The sequence below is a fragment of the Nymphaea colorata genome, chromosome 9 (assembly GCF_008831285.2).
Source record: "Nymphaea colorata isolate Beijing-Zhang1983 chromosome 9, ASM883128v2, whole genome shotgun sequence".
In the NCBI taxonomy this organism is placed as follows: Eukaryota; Viridiplantae; Streptophyta; class Magnoliopsida; order Nymphaeales; family Nymphaeaceae; genus Nymphaea; species Nymphaea colorata.
This window is the reverse complement of record NC_045146.1, coordinates 21998495-22022702: the sequence shown is the minus strand read 5'-3', so window position 1 is coordinate 22022702 and position 24208 is coordinate 21998495. Positions and strand designations below refer to the sequence as shown.

The 24208-nt window shown below is 40.6% G+C and overlaps 3 protein-coding genes across 3 annotated transcripts in view; all 3 read right to left on the bottom strand.

Moving 5' to 3' along the window:
- The window catches only part of LOC116259846 (RHOMBOID-like protein 2), a 4610-nt gene extending 2293 nt beyond the window's left edge, over positions 1–2317 (bottom strand). Inside the window, exons 1-2 of the mRNA XM_031637796.2 lie at positions 1940–2317; positions 499–662 (exon numbers count right to left, since the gene is read on the bottom strand). Of these exons, the coding sequence (XP_031493656.1) occupies positions 499–662; positions 1940–2241 (466 nt within the window). The 5' untranslated portion in view covers positions 2242–2317. The remainder of the gene's footprint in view (positions 1–498; positions 663–1939) is intronic.
- Positions 2318–4746: 2429 nt separating this feature from the next.
- On the bottom strand, positions 4747–8450 carry LOC116259902 (60S ribosomal protein L24). The gene is made up of 5 exons (XM_031637890.2): positions 8304–8450; positions 6533–6608; positions 5474–5575; positions 5187–5335; positions 4747–5036 (listed from the first exon to the last, which is right to left on the bottom strand). Exons 1-5 carry the CDS (start codon positions 8312–8314, stop codon positions 4880–4882), a joined length of 495 nt encoding a protein of 164 aa, XP_031493750.1. The 5' UTR covers positions 8315–8450; the 3' UTR covers positions 4747–4879.
- A 9622-nt stretch (positions 8451–18072) lies between these two features.
- LOC116260372 (homeobox-leucine zipper protein ANTHOCYANINLESS 2-like) lies at positions 18073–24208 on the bottom strand. Its single transcript, XM_031638675.2, has 9 exons — positions 23312–24208; positions 22934–23211; positions 22716–22833; positions 21939–22601; positions 21518–21619; positions 21209–21421; positions 20090–20264; positions 19607–19974; positions 18073–19195 (listed from the first exon to the last, which is right to left on the bottom strand). Exons 1-9 carry the CDS (start codon positions 23477–23479, stop codon positions 18827–18829), a joined length of 2454 nt encoding a protein of 817 aa, XP_031494535.1. The 5' UTR covers positions 23480–24208; the 3' UTR covers positions 18073–18826.

The following is a 24208-nucleotide window of genomic DNA, read 5'->3' as shown; positions in this document are numbered from 1 at the left end:
CTCTAATAAAGGAACAATGGATACTGAAAAGGACAGAATCTAAGCCCACGTGGACATGATGCAGAATTATGTGAGCGTGAACTGCCTATCCATTTGCAAGCTCAGAGAAAAGAAGAAGAAGAAGAAAAAAACCTAAGAACCATCAATGGACATTTCAGAATTCAAGGGGTTCAGGGGTTTGGATGCCGTCAAATTCTCAGTCAAGTTGCCTTTGCTCCAGCAGGTTAGATACAGCATAAGGTTGACAGCGTAACCAATGCATCTGCTTGTAGCATACAAAATATCACCAAGAGAAAAAAAAAAAATGAAAACTTATTCCCATTGTGGGAAACAAATAACATTAGGCTCCAGTTACTAGTTGTCTAATGCCGTGCTTCCTGTAAGTATTTGAAAGAAAAAGATACCGGTTGAACTCATTTAATGCACATATTCTTTTATGTGAAAAAACTAACTGATGCAATTGAACAAGATGGTTTAAGCTTGAAAAAGAGAACTTACTGAAGCCAAATTGCTGTTCTAGGCGGATACCAATGAAAAGAAGGCTCAACATATTTGCAATCAAATGGATGAGACCAGCATGCAACCAGATACAACTGCAAAGCCTCCACCCTTGGTGCTGATGGACCACTTTATTCCAATCAAGAGCTCCTAGTTTCAACAACCTGAAATGATTTCCAAGCCCATTTTTACACAAATCCATCTCACGAATCAAAAGATGTTTCTGGACAGAGATCAGCATGCCTCAAACCCATCTCATCAACGTTAAAAAAAAATGCCAACTTTCAGTCATTGAGCAACCAAGGGAGGCACTAATTTTCAAATATGACAATACTAGTTGAAAGATGGAACTCTGACACAGAGGGGTTGCTCATTTTGATTATCATCACGTCTCCATACAGACAAGTCATATTCTAAACTTAAATAAAATTTCTTGATAAAAAAAATCTAATACAGCATCTGGAAAAAGTGTATGAAAGATAATATTCAAACGTCAACAACTGCACTTTCATGTCCAGCATGATTCATAATTTCATACAGAAAGGGGCTCCCAGAACAGCGCATGGGAGGCTAATCTGACAAAAGTTTCTAGTTTAAACGTTGGCAAGCAGAAGAACACATTTCAAAATTTTTCTCTAATCCTCGAAAAAATACATATTTTCTAGAATAATGCAATAAAAAAAAATAACGAGGCAAAAGGTTGAACAGAAAAGAACAATCCACAAACTAGTGCGCCCTCGAAATAAAACTACAGATAGCCAGCAAACTCTGATGTCATCAAGCACATCAGTTTCACTTTTTTATTCAATAGGAATTTTTCTTCAGTGTTAAATTAGCCGCATCTATGACATCAGCAATTGAACATTTCAAGCCATGTAACGAACAGGAGGATCCACCTGCTCCTTTCCCACCAACCGAAATCTGCCCTTGTAGAATTCTAATCCAACCCTTGCCATAAGTCTATACAACCAATAACGACGTTCTGAAGGATTTACGCAAACAAAAATTGAGTACAAGAAATGCTACTATCACTAAAATTCAACATTTGAACACACAGAAGACGTAATTTCACCAAAAACTCAAAACGAAAAAAGGAAACTGAGCAAGACAAATTCTGTTCTTAAAAAAAAAAAGGTACACCATTAAATACTAATCTGACAACCTAACATCGCAACACGCACAGCCTAGCATAGTAGAAGTACCAACCTCCAAAATAGCATCAATTGACTACCTAAAAGAGTTGTGACACGAACTAGAAACAATTTAATCTGTTCATCAATAAATTCACAATAAAAAAGCAGAGTAATAGAGAAACAGAATACGTACGCGTACATAGAACTGACTGAAAGAAGAATTTTTACTTTAGATCAACAACTCTTAGTGAAATTTCACGGCCGACGAGGACAAGCAACCAAAAAGAGTCTTTAAGAAAAGAACTTACGTCGAGGAGGATGGTCCGAGGAGGGGGTTCTCCCTGAGCGGCTGGAACGAGAACGGACCAAGGAAGGAGGCGACGCAGCCGCCATTCTTGTGATGCTTCTTGGGGCAGTTGTTAATAAGCATAACCACGATGAACACTGCGATGTTGACGACAACGATCACGGGAATCAGCCACGACGTCCACTTCCTCTCCCTTTCCGACCCGTTCGTGTAGTAGAAGGCGTAGCCACCGCCCCTTTCGCCCTTATGGAGAGGGCGGTGACTTCCCGTGCTACTGTTGCTCTCGACGTCCACGTTCCTCATCTCTCTCCCTCTGTTCCCGCTCTCTCTCTCTCTGCTCGAGGTTCTTCCTCCCTCTGTGTTTGCGTGAGTTCATGCGACAGTATGTTTATAGGAAAAGGAAATTCCAATTCGGTGACCACCTTTTCATCTTAATATCAAATATAAGCTCACGTTCTTGACTTTTCTGAACTGTCAGATTACATTTTGAAGTGAAAAAAAAAATGACTATTACATCTTATTTTATAAAGAATGGAAAACTATTTTCAAAATTCAAAGGCCCTTTGTAAGTAGAAGGGTTTCCACATTATGCCGCCAACATCTAACCTGCTCCCCTTTATGAACAATCGAGGAGAAAGATGATAAAAACAAACCTTGTCGGCTGGAATAGTTACTTTGTTTTGTGAAATATCTTATTCTCTCCGTCTGTCTTAAAAAAAAAAATGTTGTTGAGACCGTTCGTTTTTAGCTGCTCTGATGGGGATCGCCGGGTAAAGGAAGAGGAAAAGATGACAGTAGCACTTTGGTTTTCCGACGACGACGGGCGTGCGTGTATGGGACGCAGATATGACATGCTTCCACCGTCGTCATGTACCTTTTCTTCCATTCTAGTAAGGATTAACACAGAAAATATAAGCATGGAATGGAAAGACCTAGCACAATCTAATGAAACTATTAAATTTTATTTAGACTTTAAAATTAGGACTCTGACTTTGGGAACAATAACATTATATTATTGTTTTATGTATTTACCTCAATTTTATAAGCTACTGTTTTCAAATAAACCATACAAATTTGATTCATACATTTGTTTTTGCGCTATCTTTTCATTATAAAAGGTTGGAAAACAGCACACATAACTTTGGAACGGCATATACATATATGTACATGTTTGATTGGGAGTTGATGAAGTAAGCCCATTTGAACTCTTTTCACCTACTCTCAATAATAGACGACGTCTCGGCTTTTGACCCTTTCAGGGAATGAATGCGTGTTTGAAGGTTTCAACGTAAATGGACATTTCAACAGTTAGTCGCTTTCAGGAAGAATGCTTCTTACGCACTTCATTATGGCGTCTTCAACAAACGCGCTGTTTGATTTTTTTTTTTTTTCCTTAGCGTTTGCCTCTCCGCTTTCTTTTCGCGCATCGTTACTTTGTGCAGAGCGGTTCTGATTTTGAGAAATTTGTCAATTTCTACTGTATCGCCGATTCGGCTTCTAATGCGTTTTGCTGTCCGGAACCGGATCCGTTTACTGGCCTGTATTTAGTTCTATCTCCATCTGTAGAGGAGCCGGAACAACTTGACCTTTCCTTCAAGAAGAGGGAGAATCAATCCGCAGCAATATCTTTATTGCTGGCATCGATAAGAAGTTGAGAAAATTCCCGGATCAATAGAGGTACCCATCTCTATCACCATGTTTAGACTGATTAACTACTTTCTCCACGAAGAAATTTTGTGTGAGCAAGCTGGGACGATGGTTTTCATAGCTACTCTTTGGATTTTAAGTGAGAAAAAAATGATCGGATTGGATTGGCAAAGAGAAAAAATGATCGGACTAGATTGGAAGTGAGAAAAAAATGGTCGAAACTTGGTTTTCTAATTTAGGTTTCAGTTTAAAAATAAAAAAAAGTAACAGTTTCATAAATCCGTTGACACAGGCTGTGTGATCTTTTACAAATCGACTGGTGATTATTTCTTCGCTTGACCACCACTTAATCGTGTATCTGTGTGCGTTTTTGCACGCATATGTGTGTGTGTGTGTGTGAGGCAGGTTTGCAAATTTTTCAAACGTTGCCTACAAAACAAGTTTACTTTGTCAAAAGTTTTTTTTTTCCTTTTCTAACAAAAACCAGGGCACGGAGATTTATCAAATTTAGAATTTGCAAGTGAACACACTTGTGTACAACTATAACATCATATTGAGTGTACTGGCGTTCTTATCCTTCTTCCCCTGAGGGAATACTCGACATGTGACACAATCAGGACTCTGAATAAACCAGTATGCGAATATACATGAAACAGATGAATAAGGAAGGCTTCTTTCCTTAACATGTGACACAATCTGGACTCTCTGAATAAACACTGCAAATATATATAAAACAGATTAATAACGAAGGCTTCTTTTCCTACCAGTCAGGAACACGCACGCAAAGAAAAAGCTTCATTTTTCGAAAATCATCGCCTCATCTTCGACCATCAAGAACACCAAGCGTCCTTTAAAACGCCTGCTATTTACAGATGACGTTGAAAACAACAAATTCCCTGTAGAAAATGCAGGGCTTCATGCTATGTCGGCATCTGATAAAGGCGGGAATTAGAGGCGGCCGAAAATTTGTAGGTAATATCTGGAACATTTGTGTTCCTTGACCATCGAGGGAAACAAAAACGAAGAACATTTGCTATTTCGCGCAATCAAACAAGGGAAAGCAAAAACCTAGAGAGATTGAAAGCTCGATAAAATCTCACCAAAACCAAGAGAAAAATAGAAGACAAATCAAGGGTATTGCCACAAGGCAACCAAAAAACAGAAAAAAAGAACATTCCGTTAGGTTTAAAGTTTTAAACAAAGTGTGCTTGGATTCTACCAAAAGCATCTACTACATTCTTTTCTCTTTTATACCAAAATCCAGATGACGCATCACTACAGTCATGTAATCGCCTCAGCGCTTCCCACCACCACCACCGAGTTTTGGGCCTTTAGGTACAGCACCCTTGGGTACGCCACCCTTCGGCTGCGACTTCTGTGTCTTGGCCATCACCTCCGCTTTCTTTGCCTTCTTCTCATCCTTAGTTTTCTTAATCCTCTCCTTTATCTCGCTGCATAGAATTTTACGTGAATGTTAGAGACGTCGAGAATGTTTTTTTCACCTTAAGGGAAGACGCAAAGGATGCATCCTCAAAAGAAGAATAGCACGTAATCAAATGGTAAATTAAAACATGAAAGTAGAATGGCAGCAAATGATATACCGGAGAGCGGCTTCTCTGGCAGCATCTCGAACTTCAGCTTTCTCAGTTCTTTTCTTTTGAATGACTTCAAGGGTGGCACCTACAATTGATCGAGAGTACGACTTTTTGGTGGTACGTCTCCTCTTTTTAACAGCCTCTGCGTGCATGTCCTACAAGGTAATAAAGACCAGGATTAGGTAACCAACTGGATTCAATCATGATTAAAAGAAAAAATAACAAAAAGGACGTTACATAAGACGCATTAGAAAACAATTTTGCTAGCAACAAGATATAGGAGATTCAACTACCTTCTTATGTTGTTTCCTGTACATAGCAGTCCAGGTAAGCTTTGATGGTTTCAGACGGTTGTGGAAGTACCTCTTGCATTTTGAATTGGCAAAAAGGAAAACCTGCGAGAAACGCCCAACAAGTAAAGACCTAGCATGCATCCTGAAATCCTGTATGTATTACGAGATGTATAGGTCCAACCGATGTCATTGCTAATCACCAAAGTGATGACGACCATATCCGCTAAATTGGTGTTATGTACAGACTAGAGTACACAGTACCAAGATCTAAGGAGTAAGGGCCGACCAGTTTAACACAGAGATCCCACAAATTCGATATATCCCAGACTCTTATGGAACCAATTTGAGTTGTTCAGCAATACAATGAGACAAGTGTTTGTATAAGGTGACGAGATACTTTTATGACATAAATAAGACCCAAAAAACCCGAGCTAATAGGGAGAAAAAAAAAAAGTGCCACCGACGCACAAAAGCCAACCCAAACCAAAAGGTAAATAACAAGATTAAAACCAGCAAGACAATGATACTCCCATAATGACAAAAAAGAAAGACTGTATCCAGGATGTCAATGATGACTAACACATGAATTATATTTTTTCTTTTCACTCCTTCAGCCTAACAAGGCATTACTAAATGGGATGCATCATGGCTTCATTCATATGTTAAAGATGACAGTTAAAAATTAAAATCACCGTCACAACCATCGTTTTCAATTTTTCTTGGGTATTAATCAACAAGTTTGTTTTTCTCAGAGAAATAGGGGATTCAAAAACCTCAAGAATTTTATTGAAGACACTGCTGATAGTGTAAAACAGACAACAACACGATATATTCATTTTGAATTTTTTTTTAAAATATCAACAATTCTGCTTTGCCTATGTTTTTATTTTTTAGGGAAAAAAACTGATATTTGCGACAACAGTTAATATACAGCAGAAATAATGCAGTTGACAACAAATCATGAAAAGCAATTGCCTGTAATATGAGAGAGCAAACAGTTACAACACAATTTTTGCATGTTCTAATGCATATCCAGCTTCTAGCAAGCAGTTACATTACCTGCGAATCAGAACGTATAAATCGGATACCCTTGCCCGGATATATCTTGGCACCACTGAACCGACACAGCTCAGTCCTGCAGTAAAAGGCAATAACAAGTGAAATTCCAGACAAAGTCAATCACGAGTCAAAGTTTTTGATATAAAAGTTCATATTTAATAACAATCCAGTATCTAAAGAATACCATGGCAGTGATTCCAGCACACAACATAGTGATGTGCGAAAAAAGCATAATGCAGACACATTAAACGATTCTGTGGGCAAAAATTCAAGCCAAGACAATGAATACACAAGTAAATGACACAAGAAAGCATTCTCCAAATTAAAGCAAAACAAAGAAAACATTCCTGAATCTGGGCATCTGTAACGACCATAAAAAATGTGTTTTATTTATTAATATGCTTCTCATGGAAAAATATCTAGCATTTACAGCATCAGACTTTGTGGTAGCCACATTTTAACTCATTCAGACAGGAAATATGCAAGTCAAAGTACAATGCTCAAATGAACAGTCACAGTTTAGCTCATTTGGATGATTTACCAGTCTCATCAATGTCTATTACCTTGGTATGCAGCCATGCAGGAAAGTACCAAACACAAAAATAGGAAGTAAGATTCAGATTAAACACACAAGAACTGCGATGGAATCGATATGCAGCCTTAGGCTACGACCCCAAACATCATGCTTGAAAGAATTCCACGGACATGAAAAATTTAACAACTTCACATTCCTAATCCTGGCACGGAATCAAAGCTAAAGTTGAGATGCAAAATGATTACCTACTACTTTACAGTTGTTTTATCATCATCGTGCTACTAAATGTGGTTACACATCAACATGAGAAAGCCGTGGTTATACATCAAAATGAGAAAACCTTAGGATAATGAGCCAATTATTTGTTCTTCTCTTTCATAAGTTAAATGTTAGCAAAATATAAGAGATCTAACCACCTTTGCAACAAAGCCCGACGCCACGATGGGTTTTTATTTTTATACCTTCCTGACTCTCGTTTTCCCCATACTGGACCATTGAATTCCAGTTATGGTGCTTAAAAATAAATTGATGGGGAGGGCAGGAAAGACCTCAAGGATCATAAAACTACAGTGAGGAGGACAATATGGGTGGCTAGAGCAACTTGTTTGCACACAAAACCTCATGCACTACTTCGATCCCAAGATAGGTTTGAAGAACCAGAAAAGCAGTACGCGACTATGCATTTGTACTCTAGAAGCAATCCAAATGCCAGATAACTCTATAACAACTCCACAGAAGAATAACCGAGAGCTTCAAACTTTCTTAGTACGAAGAACAGGCTGACGATTCCTTCTTCTCAAATACTAGAAGCGCCCAGTTCAACAGCTCAAGCAAACGAAAAGTGTAATCCCATAAACGTATCAGATCCAAAAACTCGGCCCTCCTCATCTGCTGAACGCATTAAAAAAACAATACATGTAACGACGATAATCGCCATCTTCAATATCCAACGGCTCCATAAAACATCTCAGATCAAAAAATCACGATTCGGACGACAAATAAAGCCATTGAGCACAAGGCAGGCACAAACAAGGTTCGGCACATTCTCATTCATGCAAATTCTCCCCAAATATCCGGACAACCAATCAATTTTCAACAGGACAAACCCAAAATGGAAGCCAATTGAGAAGAAAGATACTAAATACTACGGTGAATTACACAAACAACAATCAAGAAAAAAGAAGACATAGCAAATAAGCAAAACTGAGGAGGATTAAAAGGCGAGAAAAGACTTACTTGAGAACCATGGCCGCTCTCTGTGCCTCTCTTCCTCTCTCACTTTGTGCAAAGAGCCGCGGAAATGGGGAAGAGGAAAAGGATTACGACCAGAGGCAGCCACTCCAACCCTAACCCTAGTAGAAAAGCCAAGGCCGATGGACGTTTATGCCCTTCATCTTCTCGGAACAACAGGCCAATGCAGCATTCTGTCGGATCAAAGCGGGCCGACCCGATTGAAATCCATATCCAAAGATCTGGAATGAAATTCATAACAAAACCAAGCATTTGAGGATAAGGCTCCCTTCGTTTCGGATCCGACTCAAACATGTCACAGAGCTGAAGATATTACCAGGATGTTCAACTGTCTATTGATTTGATATGATCTTAAGGTCCTTAGATTTAGAGATGTATGGATTTATGATCGATCACTTTGGTGTTGGTCCGTGTATGATACTAAATACAGATCTTATGTCATATTTGAGATCTCTAGCTTGATAAACCACGAATCCTGGTGTGGATTTCTGACCAAATTCGCAAAGCAAACCGATATCCAATGAATGAATTGAAGATCTTTTAATGGTCAAACACGACCTATCTTCAGTTTAAAAAATTCTTGATGACCTGCTTAATGAACTTAAGAGGTAATCGTTGATGACGAGCAGAATCAGTGTTTCTGCTTATTTAACCGCAACAATGTCATGTATGTATGGCTAATTGAATTGATAAATGAAGAACAGTCAATTATCTGAAACGAAACTTTCGATCTTTGGAGATATTGCCACAGTAGAGCTTATATTAGCCAGTCATGAAGCGGGGCCTTTTGTTGGCAGCTCAAAATGGATTATCGACACGGCGCTAAAATAAGGTATAATATGCTTTTATTATTTATGTAATTAGGGGTGGAGTTAGAAATTTTTATCGCATGGGCCAAACTATAGTTTCAAAATTTAATAAAGGCCGAAATAAAAAATTTTATATATATATTAAACTAAATTTTTTTAGATTTACATATAAATTTTTAAAGTTTTTAAAATATGATAAGGCCGCCGCCCCTTTCCTCCACCCTTGTATGTAACCTAGCCAGGATATTGTTCACTGGCGCCCAGAGTGTGCCAATGCATCAAAACCTAGTGGCATCACATGTCCTGAATGACACAAACACTCTCACAAGTGAAACGCGGTGGCCGGCGCCATGGAAGGCACCTCTTCGATGGCGCAATGCTCCTCCCATGCCATTGAATATCATAAATCATGCAGTGGAGAGAGATCAAGGTTTAATTTCTTAGAATTAGAAGTCGACATTAGTATTATGTGAAGATTAAAGGAAAAACAGAAGAAACGCTCAAGTTAACGTGGTTCGGTTCAAGGAGAACCTACATCCACGAAGAATAAAATGATTTTTCTATTCAACCACACCCACTCTTACACGACTTGGGGTTTCCTTCCACAATACAACTATTTATAACAGATTTAGGATAAGAGGAATTAATTCTAAATTCCTTGGTATCTAAAACGTTTCTCTTGAAATCTAAAACGTCTTTCTTGATTTGTGAAACGTTTTTTCTTAGTTCCCAAGATGTCTTCATCCAAGATGTCTTCATTCTTTGCCTCTTCGTATTCTCCAATTTGCTTCTCCCCAAATCTGTGTAGCTCGAGATGATGATTCATCTCATCAAGTCTTTTACTCCCCATCAAACTGTGCCGACTGTTGAGGCCCAGTTTGCTCCTTAAGGTATGAAATTGAATCCTCGTTAGAGGCTTTGTGAAAATATCTGCAATTTGATGTTTTGAGGGAACAAATTTGGTGATCAAAGATCCTTCAGCTACCTTTTCTCTGATATAATGATAATCCACTTGAATATGTTTGGATCTGTTGTAAAAAATAGGATTGATGGTCATGTGTAACGCACTGCTATTGTCACAGTGAAGCACTGGTAGACTATTTAAATGAACTCCAAGATCTCTGAGAACAAAGGAGATCTAGGTTAACTCTGCAGCAGTGGATGCCATGGCTCTGTATTCTGCCTCTGTGCTTGATCTAGCGACTGTGCTCTGTTTTTTTTGCACTCCATGTAATACAATTATTTCCCAAAAAGGTACAAAAACCTGTAGTCGACCTTCTTGTCTCGTGACAGCCAACCCAATCAGCATCACAAAAAACATATAAGTCTAGAGAACTTTGAGCCATGATTCTCAGACCTGTCTCAAGAGTACCTTTTACATATCGGAGGATACGCTTCACCATTTCATAATGCTGAACCATAGGACTATGCATATGTTGGCTCACATAATTGACACTAAATGATAGTTGTGGCCTTGTTATGGTCAAATATTGTAAGGCACCAACTAAACTTCTGTAATGAGTTGGGTCTGAATAAGATTCATAAGAAGCTTCTTGAACTTTTTCAATCATGGGTGTAACGGCAGGCTTGGAATTATACATATTTGCTCGGTCAAGTAAATCCTTCGCATACTTTGTTTGTGAAAGAAAAAGTCCTTCATGAGTAGAATGAACTTCAATGCCTAAAAAATAATGTAATCGCCCAAGATCCTTGATGGCAAAGGTACTTGCAAGCTGCTTGGTGAATTGATCCAGCAATCGAGAGTTACTCTCCGTGAGGATCATGTCATCTACATAGATGAGAAGCACAATGATATCATGTTGATGCTTATAGATGAAAAGAGATGGATCGGCAGTGCTGGAAAAGAAACCATATTGCAAAAGAAAAGAGCTTAGCTTATCAAACCAGGCTCGAGAGGCTTGTCGAAGACCATAAAGTGCTTTTCGCAGACGACATACATGATTAGGAAAATGCCGATCTTCAAAACCCGGTGGTTGTTGCATGAAAATTGTCTCCTTAACTTGACCATGAAGAAAGACATTCTTCACATCGAGTTGGCGTATGCTCCATTGTCTAACAGTAGCAATAGAAAGAATAATTCTGATGCTACCAGGTTTCACAACAGGAGAAAAAGTTTCGACAAAATCAATTCCCTCAAATTGAGAGAATCCACGTGCAACTAAGCGAGCTTTCAGTCGCTCAAGAGTTCCATCAGCTTGCAGCTTTGCCTTGTAAACCCATTTTGATCCAACGATATTCATGTGTGATTGATGTGGTACTAGATCCCAAGTGTGATTCTCATGTAGTGCAGATATTTCTTCCTGCGTAGCGACCTTCCAACCTGGATGATTCAGCGCTTCTTTAATGTTTTTCGGCTCCTTGGGTATAGAAGCATATGTGGAAATATCATGAAGGTTAGCATATTTTGGGTTAGGCTTTGATATTCCAATCATGCTTCGAGTAATGATAGTGCGCTGCAATGGAATTTCAGGTTGTGGTGAGGCAATAATGGTAGGCCTGGCATCATTATTTTCTTATACTTCTTGTGACAAGGGATTTGCCATGTCATGAGATTCCATCTGCGGAACCTGCATATCCTGAAATTGTTCATGCGTGAGTTCACTAGTGTCATTTCGAGAATCTAAAACTGAAGTATCCATTTCTTGACTGGTATCAATATCATCATCGATAAGTGAAGTAAATTCTCCCTCAAATTGTTCTTGTCGATGAAGGCAAGTTGGATCCTTAAAAGGAAAATTTTCTTCATCAAACACAAGATGCAGTGACATGTATATTTGCCCGTTGGTGGATGAAGACATCTGTAACCCTTGAATTGTGTGTTATATCCAAGAAAAATGCATGGTAATGTTTTTGGATCAAATTTTGTTTCTTGATATCCACCTAGATAAGGAAAACATCGACAACCAAAAACTCTCAAAGATGCATAGTTTGGATGCTTTCCAAAAAACCAGAAAATAAGGAGAATCCATATTTAAACTCGATGATGGCAACCTATTTATCAAAAAAACGGCAGTGGAAAAAGCTTCTACCCAAAAATGTTTTGGTGTATTGGAATGAAACATCATCGTCAGCCCAAGTTCTGTCACATTTCTATGCTTTCGTTCAGCCGTGCCGTTTTACTCGGGTGTTTTGGGACATGACGTTTGTCGTTTTATTTCCATTTGATCAAGATAATGAATGAATTTTTGACTGCTATACTCTTCACCACCATTAGATTGAAAGATTTTTAATTTTTTGTCAAATTGTCGTTCAACATATCTATGAAAATGAACGAAAATTTTAAAGAAATCAGACTTTTTCTTCAATGAATAGAACCAAGTAAACTTTGTGCATTCATCAACAAAAATGACATAGAATCGAAATTTTTCTTTTGACAAAACAGGAGCAGGACCCCAAAGATCAGAATGAACTTTCATTAGGGGTTCACTATATGACTCCCCATAAAAAAACGGCAACTTACTAGATTTACCCATTTGACAACTAGAACAAATGGGGTTCTTGTTCTTCATGGATTCAACTGAGATCAAACTGTTTCTATTCAATAATCGAACTGTGTCAAAATGAGGGTGCCCCAACCGTTCATGCCATCGACCAAAATCTGCACGCCTAAATCTGGTTGAAAACAAGGCAGACTGAGAATTTTCAAGACCATAAAGACCTCCTCGTCTATTTCCGGTCGCCACTATTTTCTGCGTCACTTTGTCCTTAATCAAACAAGAAGTGGATGAGAACTCAACAATATAAGGCAAATCAGAAGTAAGTTGGCTTACCGAAAGTAAATCTTTTTTTATTTTAGGCACACATAACACATTTTTCAGAGGTATGTCAGTCAAGTGACTTTTGATCTTGGCATCACCTATGTGAGAAATAGACAACTTTTCTCCATTTCCAACAATAATAGTATCATTGCCAAAATAGGGTTGAGAATTATATAACTTACCAATATGGGCAGTGGCTCCCGTATCAACGAACCATTCATTATCTTGATTGTCGGCTGTTTTAACTGAAGCAAGAGCTTGTGGAATATCATTTGGCTGGAAAGAATGGTTGAAGCGATTGTAACATTTTAAAGCGGAGTGATTTTGTTTGCCACAGATTTGACATACAACCTTCGGTTTTCCTTTATTGTCAAAGGACTGATTTCGACTATTATTGTTCTGCCCAAATCTACGTCCTCTAGAATTGAAACATTGATAACCTCCTTGCTGCTTGTTTTGATATAGTTTTTTATTGTGTGCAACATAACTCATCTGAAGAGAAGATTCAAAATTGTCATTACGTGCTTCATAGCTTTGGAGTAACGGAACTACCTCCTTGTATTGCGGCACAGGTGGTCTAAGCATAGTGGTCACGAACGGTTGATATCCAGATCCTAGACCTTGCAGAAGCCAAAAAACTTTGTCTTTGTCTGAGACCACTTGCCCAATAGCACTTAGTTCATCACAAAAAGTCTTGAACTTTCCAACGTACTCATTGATGGAGTTTGAACCCTTCTTTAAGCTTGTGAGCTAAGATGGAACTCTCTCTCCTAAGAGCCCTGCAAATAGGCATCAAGCAACGATTTCCAGATGTCGGCTGATGTCTCCAAGCCGACAATTTGGCGAAGCACACTTTCCGATAGTGTGCTTGTAATCCATCCTCTCAACAAACGATCAGTTTTCTTCTAAGCAATATAAGTGGGATTTTGAACCTCTTTTAATCCCTCAATAAGAGTTTCTTGTGGTGCAGGAATGTCACCAGTAAGAAAACCATAAAGGTCTTGGCTTTCGACCATTGCCAAGACTTGAGTTTTCCATAAGAGAAAATTATCTTGAGTCAACTTCAACGATATGAAGTTGGAGATGTTGAGTGTATACGGATAAGGATACAACGATGAATGAGCAGGTGGCGTCGAGGATGAGGATGCCATGAGTACAGACTTAACTCTGCAACTCACACTAGCTCTGATACCATAAAGGAAAAACAGAAGAAACGCTCAAGTTAACGTGGTTCGGTTCAAGGAGAACCTACATCCACGAAGAATAAAATGATTTTTCTATTCAACCACACCCACTCTTACACGACTTGGGGTTTCCTTCCACAATACAACTATTTATAACAGATTTAGGATAAGAGGAATTAATTCTAAATTCCTTGGTATCTAAAACGTTTCTCTTGAAATCTAAAACGTCTTTCTTGATTTGTGAAACGTTTTTCTTGGTTCTCAAGATGTCTTCATCCAAGATGTCTTCATTCTTTGCCTCTTCTTATTCTCCAATTTGCTTCTCCCCAAATCTGCGTAGCTCGAGATGATGATTCTCATCAAGTCTTTTAGAGATGTGTTGTCGTGTTCCTGTCATTTTCTGCAAACATAGAAACAATATTTGCAATTTATAGTAGCATTGGATTGCACTCTTACTGCCAATTTATGTGCCGACGGGCGTAAATCAAAGGCTCAAACTGCAGCAATTAAGCTTATACAAATCATAACAAGAATAAATATGCATTGACATATATATATATATATATATATATATATATATATATATATATATATAGAGCTGAGTTTGAGTTCAAGCCCAAGTGAGCCCCTTCAAATCTCAGCTCGAGTACCATAATACGTAGCTTGGCTCGTGACTAGTTCAAACTCAGTTCAGCTCGAGCTTCTTAAGCTCCAACTTGTTCGGTTAAGCTGGAGCTGAGGCTAAAGTAGAGCTAACTGCAAAGCATAGCCGTTTGTTTAAGAAAAGTATTTTTCCTGTAAAAGTAGACGCTCGGATTTGAACCCTAAACCTCATACTTGGCAGGCACGAGGAAACCCATTAGTACAAACTGTCTTCGGCAATGTTGTTACAGAACGTCTTTCAACTCTGCAAGTTTAATTGAGTTTGATCAAGCCGAGCCTACCTAGTTTGAGTTCGACCTTTTTTTTTTTTTGAGCAAGTTCATTTTGTGCTTGAACTCGACTGGGTTCACTTATCAAACAAGTTGCACCTGAGCCAATTTTAGCTGTCCAAGTTCAAGTCGAGCCCAAGTTGTCTCAACTCCTTGAACACCCCTACATATTTACAAAAGAAGAAAAGGGACGATGCCCATTCTGCGTGAGTTTGGATTCTAGCTAAATCGAGTGTTAATTCAAGATTAGAGACTGAGGAAAGAAAGGTGGGAGACAACATGACGTTGTTCGGCTTAAAGGAACCCTTTCCTCCACCATTTTCTCTTCATACTCAAATAAGAAGAAAATTTCAGAAGTTGTTGTTCTGTTGCAATTTAGAATAGAATCCTTGCTTTTGAAGGTTAACTTTTTGCGCTACGTTAGCTGGACACATATTTATCCGATTTGGCAAGTGAGCTTGGTGTGAACATGGCCATCACAAAATGATCTTCTTTAGATATATATATATATATATATATATATATATATAGAGAGAGAGAGAGAGAGAGAGAGAGAGTATTTGTCTTGGTTGAAAGATTTTCAAAATATGTTGAGTGTAGTGGCTAGGTAGGTGAGAATGTCTGCCAATCGATTTTCATATGGACCATATTGGACTTCTAAGTTCGATTTGGCAAAGTAAACTCAGACAAATGTGCACATTGAAATCAATGCAAAGACTCTTGGCTTGAATTGTTGAGAAATTTCATGGCAAAATACAAAATAAGCATATCAGTCCTATTGATTTGGGGTAGAATCCTTCACAATCTTTATGCCAGATAAAAGAAGTCTCTCTCTGATGCGAACAATACGAACTGATCTAAAAAATACAGGTATGTGAACCACTACCATACATTTAAAGTGAATGAATGTATGGATCCAACTCATTAGTGCATCTAAAATGTATATACAGTTTCCACATATATGAAGTGACCTATACTCTCAGAAACGACAATTAGATTGATCACAGTTACGAGTCTATCTTTCAGACAGCATGCAATGTATAGATGTGATAATAATACACTTAGATTCCTACATGAATTACGGGGCCGTCAGATCGATAAACAACACCTAAATTATTGTACAAGGAAAGTGCAATTGCCATCTTTGAAGTTGTTTAAGAACGTGAGCCGTAGAGGACCATGAGGCAATTGCATGCCACATTCAATTTCTATCACATGGTCTAGTCATATGCCAAATCCGAGGCAAAAGGTTGAATATGATTTATGTAAGGAGTTACAAAGTATAAAGCTCAGATTTTACAAGAAAACAAGCTTTTCTCAACAAATTGGAACACAAAAACCAAAGTTTTTTTTTAGGAGGTGTTTGATGGCTTAGAATCTTGATTCAAAAAAGAAAATTACAAAATCATAATTTCTCTTCAAACTAGAATGAAATCAAAATTCCAGGTTTTGTTTCCTAATTCCATAAAACAAAATACCTCGTTTGTGTAATAATTCTAATTTCTTAAAAATTAAATATTTTGATTATAAAATTCCATGATCTTAGTATATCAATGGGATTTTTTTTTATTTGTGTAAAATGGGTTAATTTCATGAAAAAAAGTGGATTGATTTCACGTATTCTTATTTGTACTAGGAATCCAAGAATTTGATGTGGGTTGATACGACATGTTTTGTGGCAAAATATCCATGGTAAAATATATGATATTCACCTAAGATCCTCATTTAAAGTCCTTATTTTATCTTTGACCTAAGATCGAAACAAAGAGTTTTTGAACTTCTGGATCAAGAGTTTGAACTGAAATTTGCCGTTCTCAAATCCAAAGGATTTTAGATGCGAAGCAATCAAACACACACTTAAGAGTTTTAAAAAATGGCGTTGAAGTCACATCACCTTACTCACCGCACAGAATATGCACCATTACACATATCTGCCTCATCTCAATATTTTCTTATTGCAAAAATAAACTAAAACGCTTTAAGTTAGTTTAACCATTTATATAAGTACGTAAGTCTGCATCTGCCACAAACAGTAGCGGCCGATTAACAAAAAAATGCAGCGGTTTTCTTTTTCACGGCACTGGTAAGCTCTTCTTTTACAAAACCGATATCGACATGCAAATGATTTTGTTTTCATAGACTACATCCTCCGGATATCGATTGTCGACATGCAAATTGAAGCACAGCATATGCAAATATTGGAGCACAGCACATCAAATAGACCCTAAATAAAAGCTTCCACGCGGTGGGCGCCCACTTCATGCAGCGATACATTAATCACCGAATTCGGCAATAGCGACGGTCCAACTACACCTTTTATTAGCGACAACGAGCGCGCATGTGAGCACGTCCATGCCTGACACTGACGCCCACGTTGCATGAAACCGAACCCAAACAGGGGGTAACCCGAATTCTCCGTACCCGGGCCCACCCTGCCCTAGAGGTCAAAAAGTCAACGAGTCCTCCAACGAACTGAATGAGACACGGGACCCCCGTTTGTCCATATCCACGAAACCAAAGGACAAAATTGATAAGAGAATCAGCGACACGTGAGAAAGCTGGACAGTGTTCTGCAAGCTAAGGGCATCTTCGCTAGAAGCGATAACATCCGTCAATCAGGCGCCTGATATACGGTCTAGGGCTAAACACGCGTCAACTTCTCGTTGGACGATACTTGGTGACCACGAGAGCATTAAATGCCCCTGCCCGGAATGCAGGTGAGAATTAAATGGGGGCAGGCGAGAGACCGCCACCCCCACCGACAAGCTGCAGAAATGACCACACGGGCAGCGTAAATTACGGAACTGACATCTAATTACTCACCCGTTAAATGAAAAGAAGCCTTTTACGAAGCCCAACGCATTTGCGCGAATTCCTTTTCTCTCCGTCAAATCGCTCGACCCGCAGGAAACCCGATCCTATGGCGCAATTTCCTGAGAATCCAAACACGAGATTCTGCCTTCCGAACCGAAGGGACCGAGGGGCAGATCCGTCCGTTCAAGCGACTATAAGTTGACATTCAAGAACGCCAAAAAAAAAAGGAGATGTACTGAACAGGAGACGGTCAAAGCTTTCCATAATAGACGAAAAAGCCCTTTACAAGCGGACAACAAAGAAGGGTGAACTTTTTTCCCAAGAGTAAATCCAAAAGCAAAACCTACGTGAAAAGGAAGCTGTAGAGTGCAACCAACGCAACACGAAATGCCCCAAAATTAACAAAAGAACAAAAAATGAGACAATTGTTATACCATAGACGGAGGAAAACAAAAAACAAGAAAAAATAAAATAGGGAAAGAGAAACGCAAGAGGCTTACTAGAACAAACACCACGCTCGCTCACTTTGTCTTGTCACCATCACATTAGCGCCTACTGGACTAGGACCCTTGGAAAAGTAACATGAGAAACAAACACCCACCAAACGCAGAGGCTTGACGAGTCAATACCCGAACCACCACCACCATTGTTTCCGAAGTCAAACAAACAGAGCTTCAGCATTTTCTGCCGCAGAATCCTGGTTCTCACTACCTTGCATGGGAAACCTTTTCCAAAACAAGCGGTTCGTTCTTGACTCAGACCCTTCGTTTTCCATGGTTTTAGACGAAACAGCAGATAAAAAGCCCGAACACGAAGGCAAAAATGACTAAAACCACCCCAAACTCACACCATCGTCGACCATCGAAATTCAAGGTCGTTTTGGTCATTTCGCCTCCGCATACAGGAGTCCCCAGCACCCACTCTTATTTTTGTTTGCTCGTTTCTTTCGTTATCGAGAGAGAGAGACAGAGAGAGAGAGAGAGAGGAAGGTTAGTTCTCGCAATCGAGAGCAGCTTTGATCTTCTGAACAGTGCAGGAGATAAGGTTGTTAACGGTCTCGACAGATTCCACGGTGAGTTTGGCCGTCGGCAGGCTGTTCACCAGCACCTGGAACGCCACGGTCAGGAGCGAGCCACCCACCCTCCCCGGCGGCGGGCTTATTCCTCCACCGAGCTGGCTGGTGTGGCCGGGCAGTATGGCGAAGCCGGAAGGCAGCAGTGCGACGTAGGCCGAGTCGCCGCCGTTCATCACGACGTGCATGGCAGGCACATCCACCGGAGCGTACACCACGAGGCTTCCCGCAGCGTCGGTGCACGTCTCCTGCAGTATCAACATGCTGCTCTGGTTGGCGTTCAAGGCCTGCAACGCCGAAAGAGCACTCTGTCAGCAAACCGAATATGATAAACAAAAACAAAAAACTGCAGAATAATAAATGCACCAACCACGAAAATATCGTCGTTTCATGTAATACAGAACACCGGGCGCACGGGAACGTAAATGTTCTCGCTTCTCTCAAAAGTTTGAGAAATAATTGCGACACGGTCGCGATTGTGTGCGTGATTTCAGACCGGAATAAGAAAGGGTTTCTTCCGGAAAAAAGAGCGATCAGATTCCCATGCAATCTTCTTAGGAAAACGATAGTCATGTCCCCAACGTTGATAAATCAGAGTTGCAGGGAAACCAGACGCTCCGTCGACGGTAAAATGACGACGGGATTCGATTTATTATAAGGAGGGAAAGCAAGCAAGGATGGAGGAGAAAGGAACTCACGCTAGCACGAAGAAGGGAGACGCAGTTTCCGGGATCCTGGCCCTTGGCGATATGGGCCATCTCTTGCATCGGCCCCCCGTTGGATAGAATGTCCCATTCGCTCCTGAGCCGCTCATCCCGAAGGAAGTCGAAGAGTCTCTGCGGAGATATCGGCAGCCACACGGACGTCGCCGCGCTGAGCACCACCCCAGGCGGCTCGCCAGGATCGTCGATGCTCTTCCTTGTCATCACCCGGATGTCCTCGTCCACATTGCTCGCGCACAGCTTGTTCCACTTGTGTACAGTGGAGGCGCAGACGCCAGCGCAGAAATTGTCGGTCATCCGCTGCGCCAGCTTCAGCATGCTTCGCCGGCCGGCCGGCGTGATCGCTGCTACCAACATCGGTAAACGCAGCCATCTCTTCAGTTCTCGGTCTAGATCGAGCAAAAGGCCGAACCCAAATAGAAATGCTGCTTGAATGCAGCACACGAGAAGATGGCGTACCTGCACTGTCGCGGCTCGGCACGGTGGAGGACATGAGAATGGCGAGGCACTCACATTGCCTCTGCAGGGTTGCAACCCACTTGAGAGCTCCGAACCCCATGCCCGAGCTTAGCAACGGACGATACAGTTGATGAACCGCGCCATCGTCGTACTCAGCGTGTTCGACCCACACCACCTTCAAGAAAAGTCAGCCATGATATTAAATGCTAGGGTTTAGCTACTGAACATGAAATATGAATATAGAAAGATCCCTTGATAATATAACACATATACAAGTCTTCATACTAAGAATAGAGGTCCCTTAGAATAAAAGATATGGAGATACAGTAACAGAAGAAGACAACGGAAGATTGATTGGATTCCGGGAGAAATGGGAGAGACCCACATGAAGAAATTCTAACATAAATTATTAAGAAGTTGCATGTTCTATAAAGGAAAAAAAATAAAGACCACCAACAGGAAAACAGGGAGCCACTGTCGGTAGGAAGAGAAATGATTGACGAATAAACTGAACTTTTGAATAGCAGTGACGTATTTTTTGGGAAGCCCAAATCAAGGATTGCCATGGAAACCGCCATATTGAGATCTGAAATAAAAGATTTTAGCGTGTAATGGAGCGGAAGAGGACATCATTAGCAAAAAAAGAAAAGAGAAATCACAGTCTCCGAAAGGTGCTCGTGAGTAGAGGTCGCGAGAGAGAAGCGGCAGCAATGCTGCTGTACTCGAGAAGTCACATTTAATGTGTCCTCACTAGGGTCTCGAGGGCCCTGATAGTGAGGAGAAAATAATGACTAGAAAACGGAAAGCCAACTTAGGAAATGGAAACTAAACTGATACGATTGTATAAACTATGGAGAAGCATCTACGCACTAAATGAGCAAAAAATATGTCAAACATTATTAGATTATTACGACAAAAGGACCTAGGGAGGAGTTCAGAGAGGAAGGAGAAGTATCCATTCTCTACAAAATTACCTAGGGAGATGGCTTCGAGACATTAGAATATTAGCAGTAGAAATTGTCAACTGCTTCACCGTGAAAGAAGCGAGGAGTTTACCCTAATTTCAGGTCGAAAAATCTGCACCTATATGCGTGCGAGTTTATGTGATTGTCAGTTTACCTTCGAGTAGCCATTAGGCATATCTTGGACAACACACCCAGACGGAAGTCTCCTGCAGCTCATGTATCCAGCAGTAGTCGGGCTCTCTCTGATGCTGTCAATGGAGACGTCAACCACAGCCCAGACTCCCTCAGCATGCTGCTTGCAGAACCGGAGGAAGCGAACTTCACGGGTTGGCACGAGGGGAGAAAGAACTTGCAGCTCCGCATGCATCTGCGGGATATTAACAGAACAAGTTCTCAGACCATGAGAGAGCAAACTTGTTCACAAAATTCAAAAATGGCGTTCAAACAGTTGCAGAAAGATTACCAGTTGAAGAGCGCCATTTCGTGTCCCGCCTAGACCGCTTGAGATGACATCAGTAGTGGATGACCTTGCAATCATACATGGGAACATCTCTGTCCAACGATTCTGTAGGAAACGAGGAATAAACTGACCTTTTACTTCCCATTCTGCAGATTGTTCGACTATGGATGACTAATAGCAACACGCTAAAAGCAAGCTCTAGCATTTTGAAAGCCAAACTAGGACACTTGAGCAAGATAAAATCACCCAAATAAATACATACCAACAATTCATTTACACCAACGAACTAATCCAACATTCCTAACACCAGTACTAAAGAGAAACTGAAGCAAATTGCAGCACTTGCTTGACCATTTATCTAAGCGGAAACTAAGAAAAAGTTAAGCAGAAAACCCATTGAGAAGGAGCACATGAAGCTCATTACCGGATCCATGAGAGTCTCAACTAGTGCCACACTGTTTATAATAACCAGGCCGGTCTCCCTAGTCGCCTCCGTGACATATCCAACAGGCTTTGGCCCTATACAACGAGGGAATGCTCGTAGGTATTCCTCATAATTAAGGGTCTCCCTTCCACCTTCCGAATTGGGGATCCATAAAGGCCTGTCGGTGTTGGCCATTTTCACAAGTTCGTCCATGGCGACCAGTGCCAATTCCGCCAACATCGACCTTTCAACACTCATCACGTTAGGAGGCCTCGGCGCTACGACACCAAGAGCACCGGCGACACCAAAATCGGCTGCGCCAGCAGGAAGTGTGGTAGCCACGCTGCTCAATCCGCCGAAACCGTTGCTGCCCACACCAAGCTCAAGAGATGAACTTGGCATCGGTGGTACAGAAGACATGCCTGACACAGGCCTGCCCAAGAACTTGCTCGCAAGGGCGCAAACTCTATCCAATTCATCTTTTAGCCTAGCATTCTCAATCCTGAGGTGCTGCTCCTCCAATGAGATTTCCCCGAGAATAGCAGGCCCTCCACAGTTGCTGCAGATAGGATTTCTCATGGCATCTCGAATGGACATGTTCTCAGCTCGAAGCTTATCGTTCTCCTGCCTCAGTATGGAGTTCTCATGGCGCTCCAATTGTGTCTGGAAAAATGCATCCCGCGTTTCACATGAGAAACATACAATAAATAGAACGAAAATAAATCGAAAAGCAAAAAACAAGAAGGAACCACAAAATAAAAAATAAAAGAAAATTACCTTCATCTGGGTACGTCTATTCTGGAACCAGAATTTAACCTGTCTGCTCTCGAGATTCAGCCTTTTACTCAGTTCCATCCTTTGCTTCTCGTCGGGATGAGGGCATTCCTTGAAGAGCCTGTGAAAGAGAGGAAAAATCAGTTGAACTCATCGATATTAATCCTCCTCCACCCCACCTCAAAACACCCACAAAAAAAAAAGGAGAAACAAATTCTTACGATTCAAGTTCCTGAATCTGCTGGGGAGTGTGCCTGTGGTATCTTTTCTTCTTTGGAGGATTCTCGCCGTCTTGCTCATCACCAGACCCTCCTTCCAGATTATCACTACCCGATCTGCTTTCGTACTCATCATCTTTAGGCTTACTGGCCTCAAGCTCAGCAGAACCACCACCACCAACTACTCCGCCACCAACAACACCACCTCCGCCGCCGCCTCCTCCTACCGGACCACCACCAAGAATCTGGCCATCCATCTGTGCTCCACCGGCGCTGCTAGTCTGAAACAAAAGGCCACCAAGAATCCAGAGTTTAACAACATCAAAGTGAGAGAAAGCATCAAAAGACAGCAATTTTAGGGATTGGACAAAAGATATATACCAGTGTTAGAGATAAACCAGGAGAGTTAAACATCTTAGAGGATCTGGCCAGGACAGAGGGAGCAACAAGGCGAGGATGGGCGATTGCACCCACAGGCATGTTGTAAGGCAAATCAGTCACTACCCTTGCACCACCTGAGTTCCTATCTAGGAAATCCCCAAAACTCATCAAAACCCACCTTTTATCTTCCTTATATTGACTTGCAGTTCTTTTTTCTATATTTGAATAAAATCCATACTGAAAGCAGAAAGAGAAAAAGCAAAAAAATGAAAAAATGGAGAGAGAATAGAGGAGGCAGGAGCATACACACAGATATGGACTAATGCCTCCAGCTCTCTCTCTCCCTAGAAACTGAGAGAGAAAGAGTGAGAAAAAAGGCAAGCCAAAGCAAGGAAAGAAGTTCTCTTATTTCCTTCCTACCAAGCAGAGAACTCTTTCCCTGCTAGCTTATAGCTCTTCATTCTCACCCTGTCTCTCTTTCTCTATCTAACCCTTCAGAACCCCACCCCCACCCCCCCAACTTCCTTCCTGCATGCAAACCCCAAAGTACCACATAGAAGGAAAAAAACCAAGCTACTTTCCTTTCTCAGGGAAACACAGAAAAGAAGAGAAGAAGAAGAAGACCCAAATGTTCAAATCTACAGCAGCTAAAGATAATCAACCATGTGGACGCAACCAGACCTTACAAATACTAAAAAAAATATGGAAAGAAAACAAGAGAGAGAGAGAGAGAGAGAGAGAGAGAGGGGGGGATTAGTTGACTGCTCCGATCTCAAAATCTGCAGAGATAAAAACAAAAGAATGGGCAGAGCAGAAACCTTTGTAAAGATTGGTACTCATCTAAAAAAGAAAGTAGAAATTGCCCACTTTCTTCCCTCCTCTCTCACACTCTCTCTC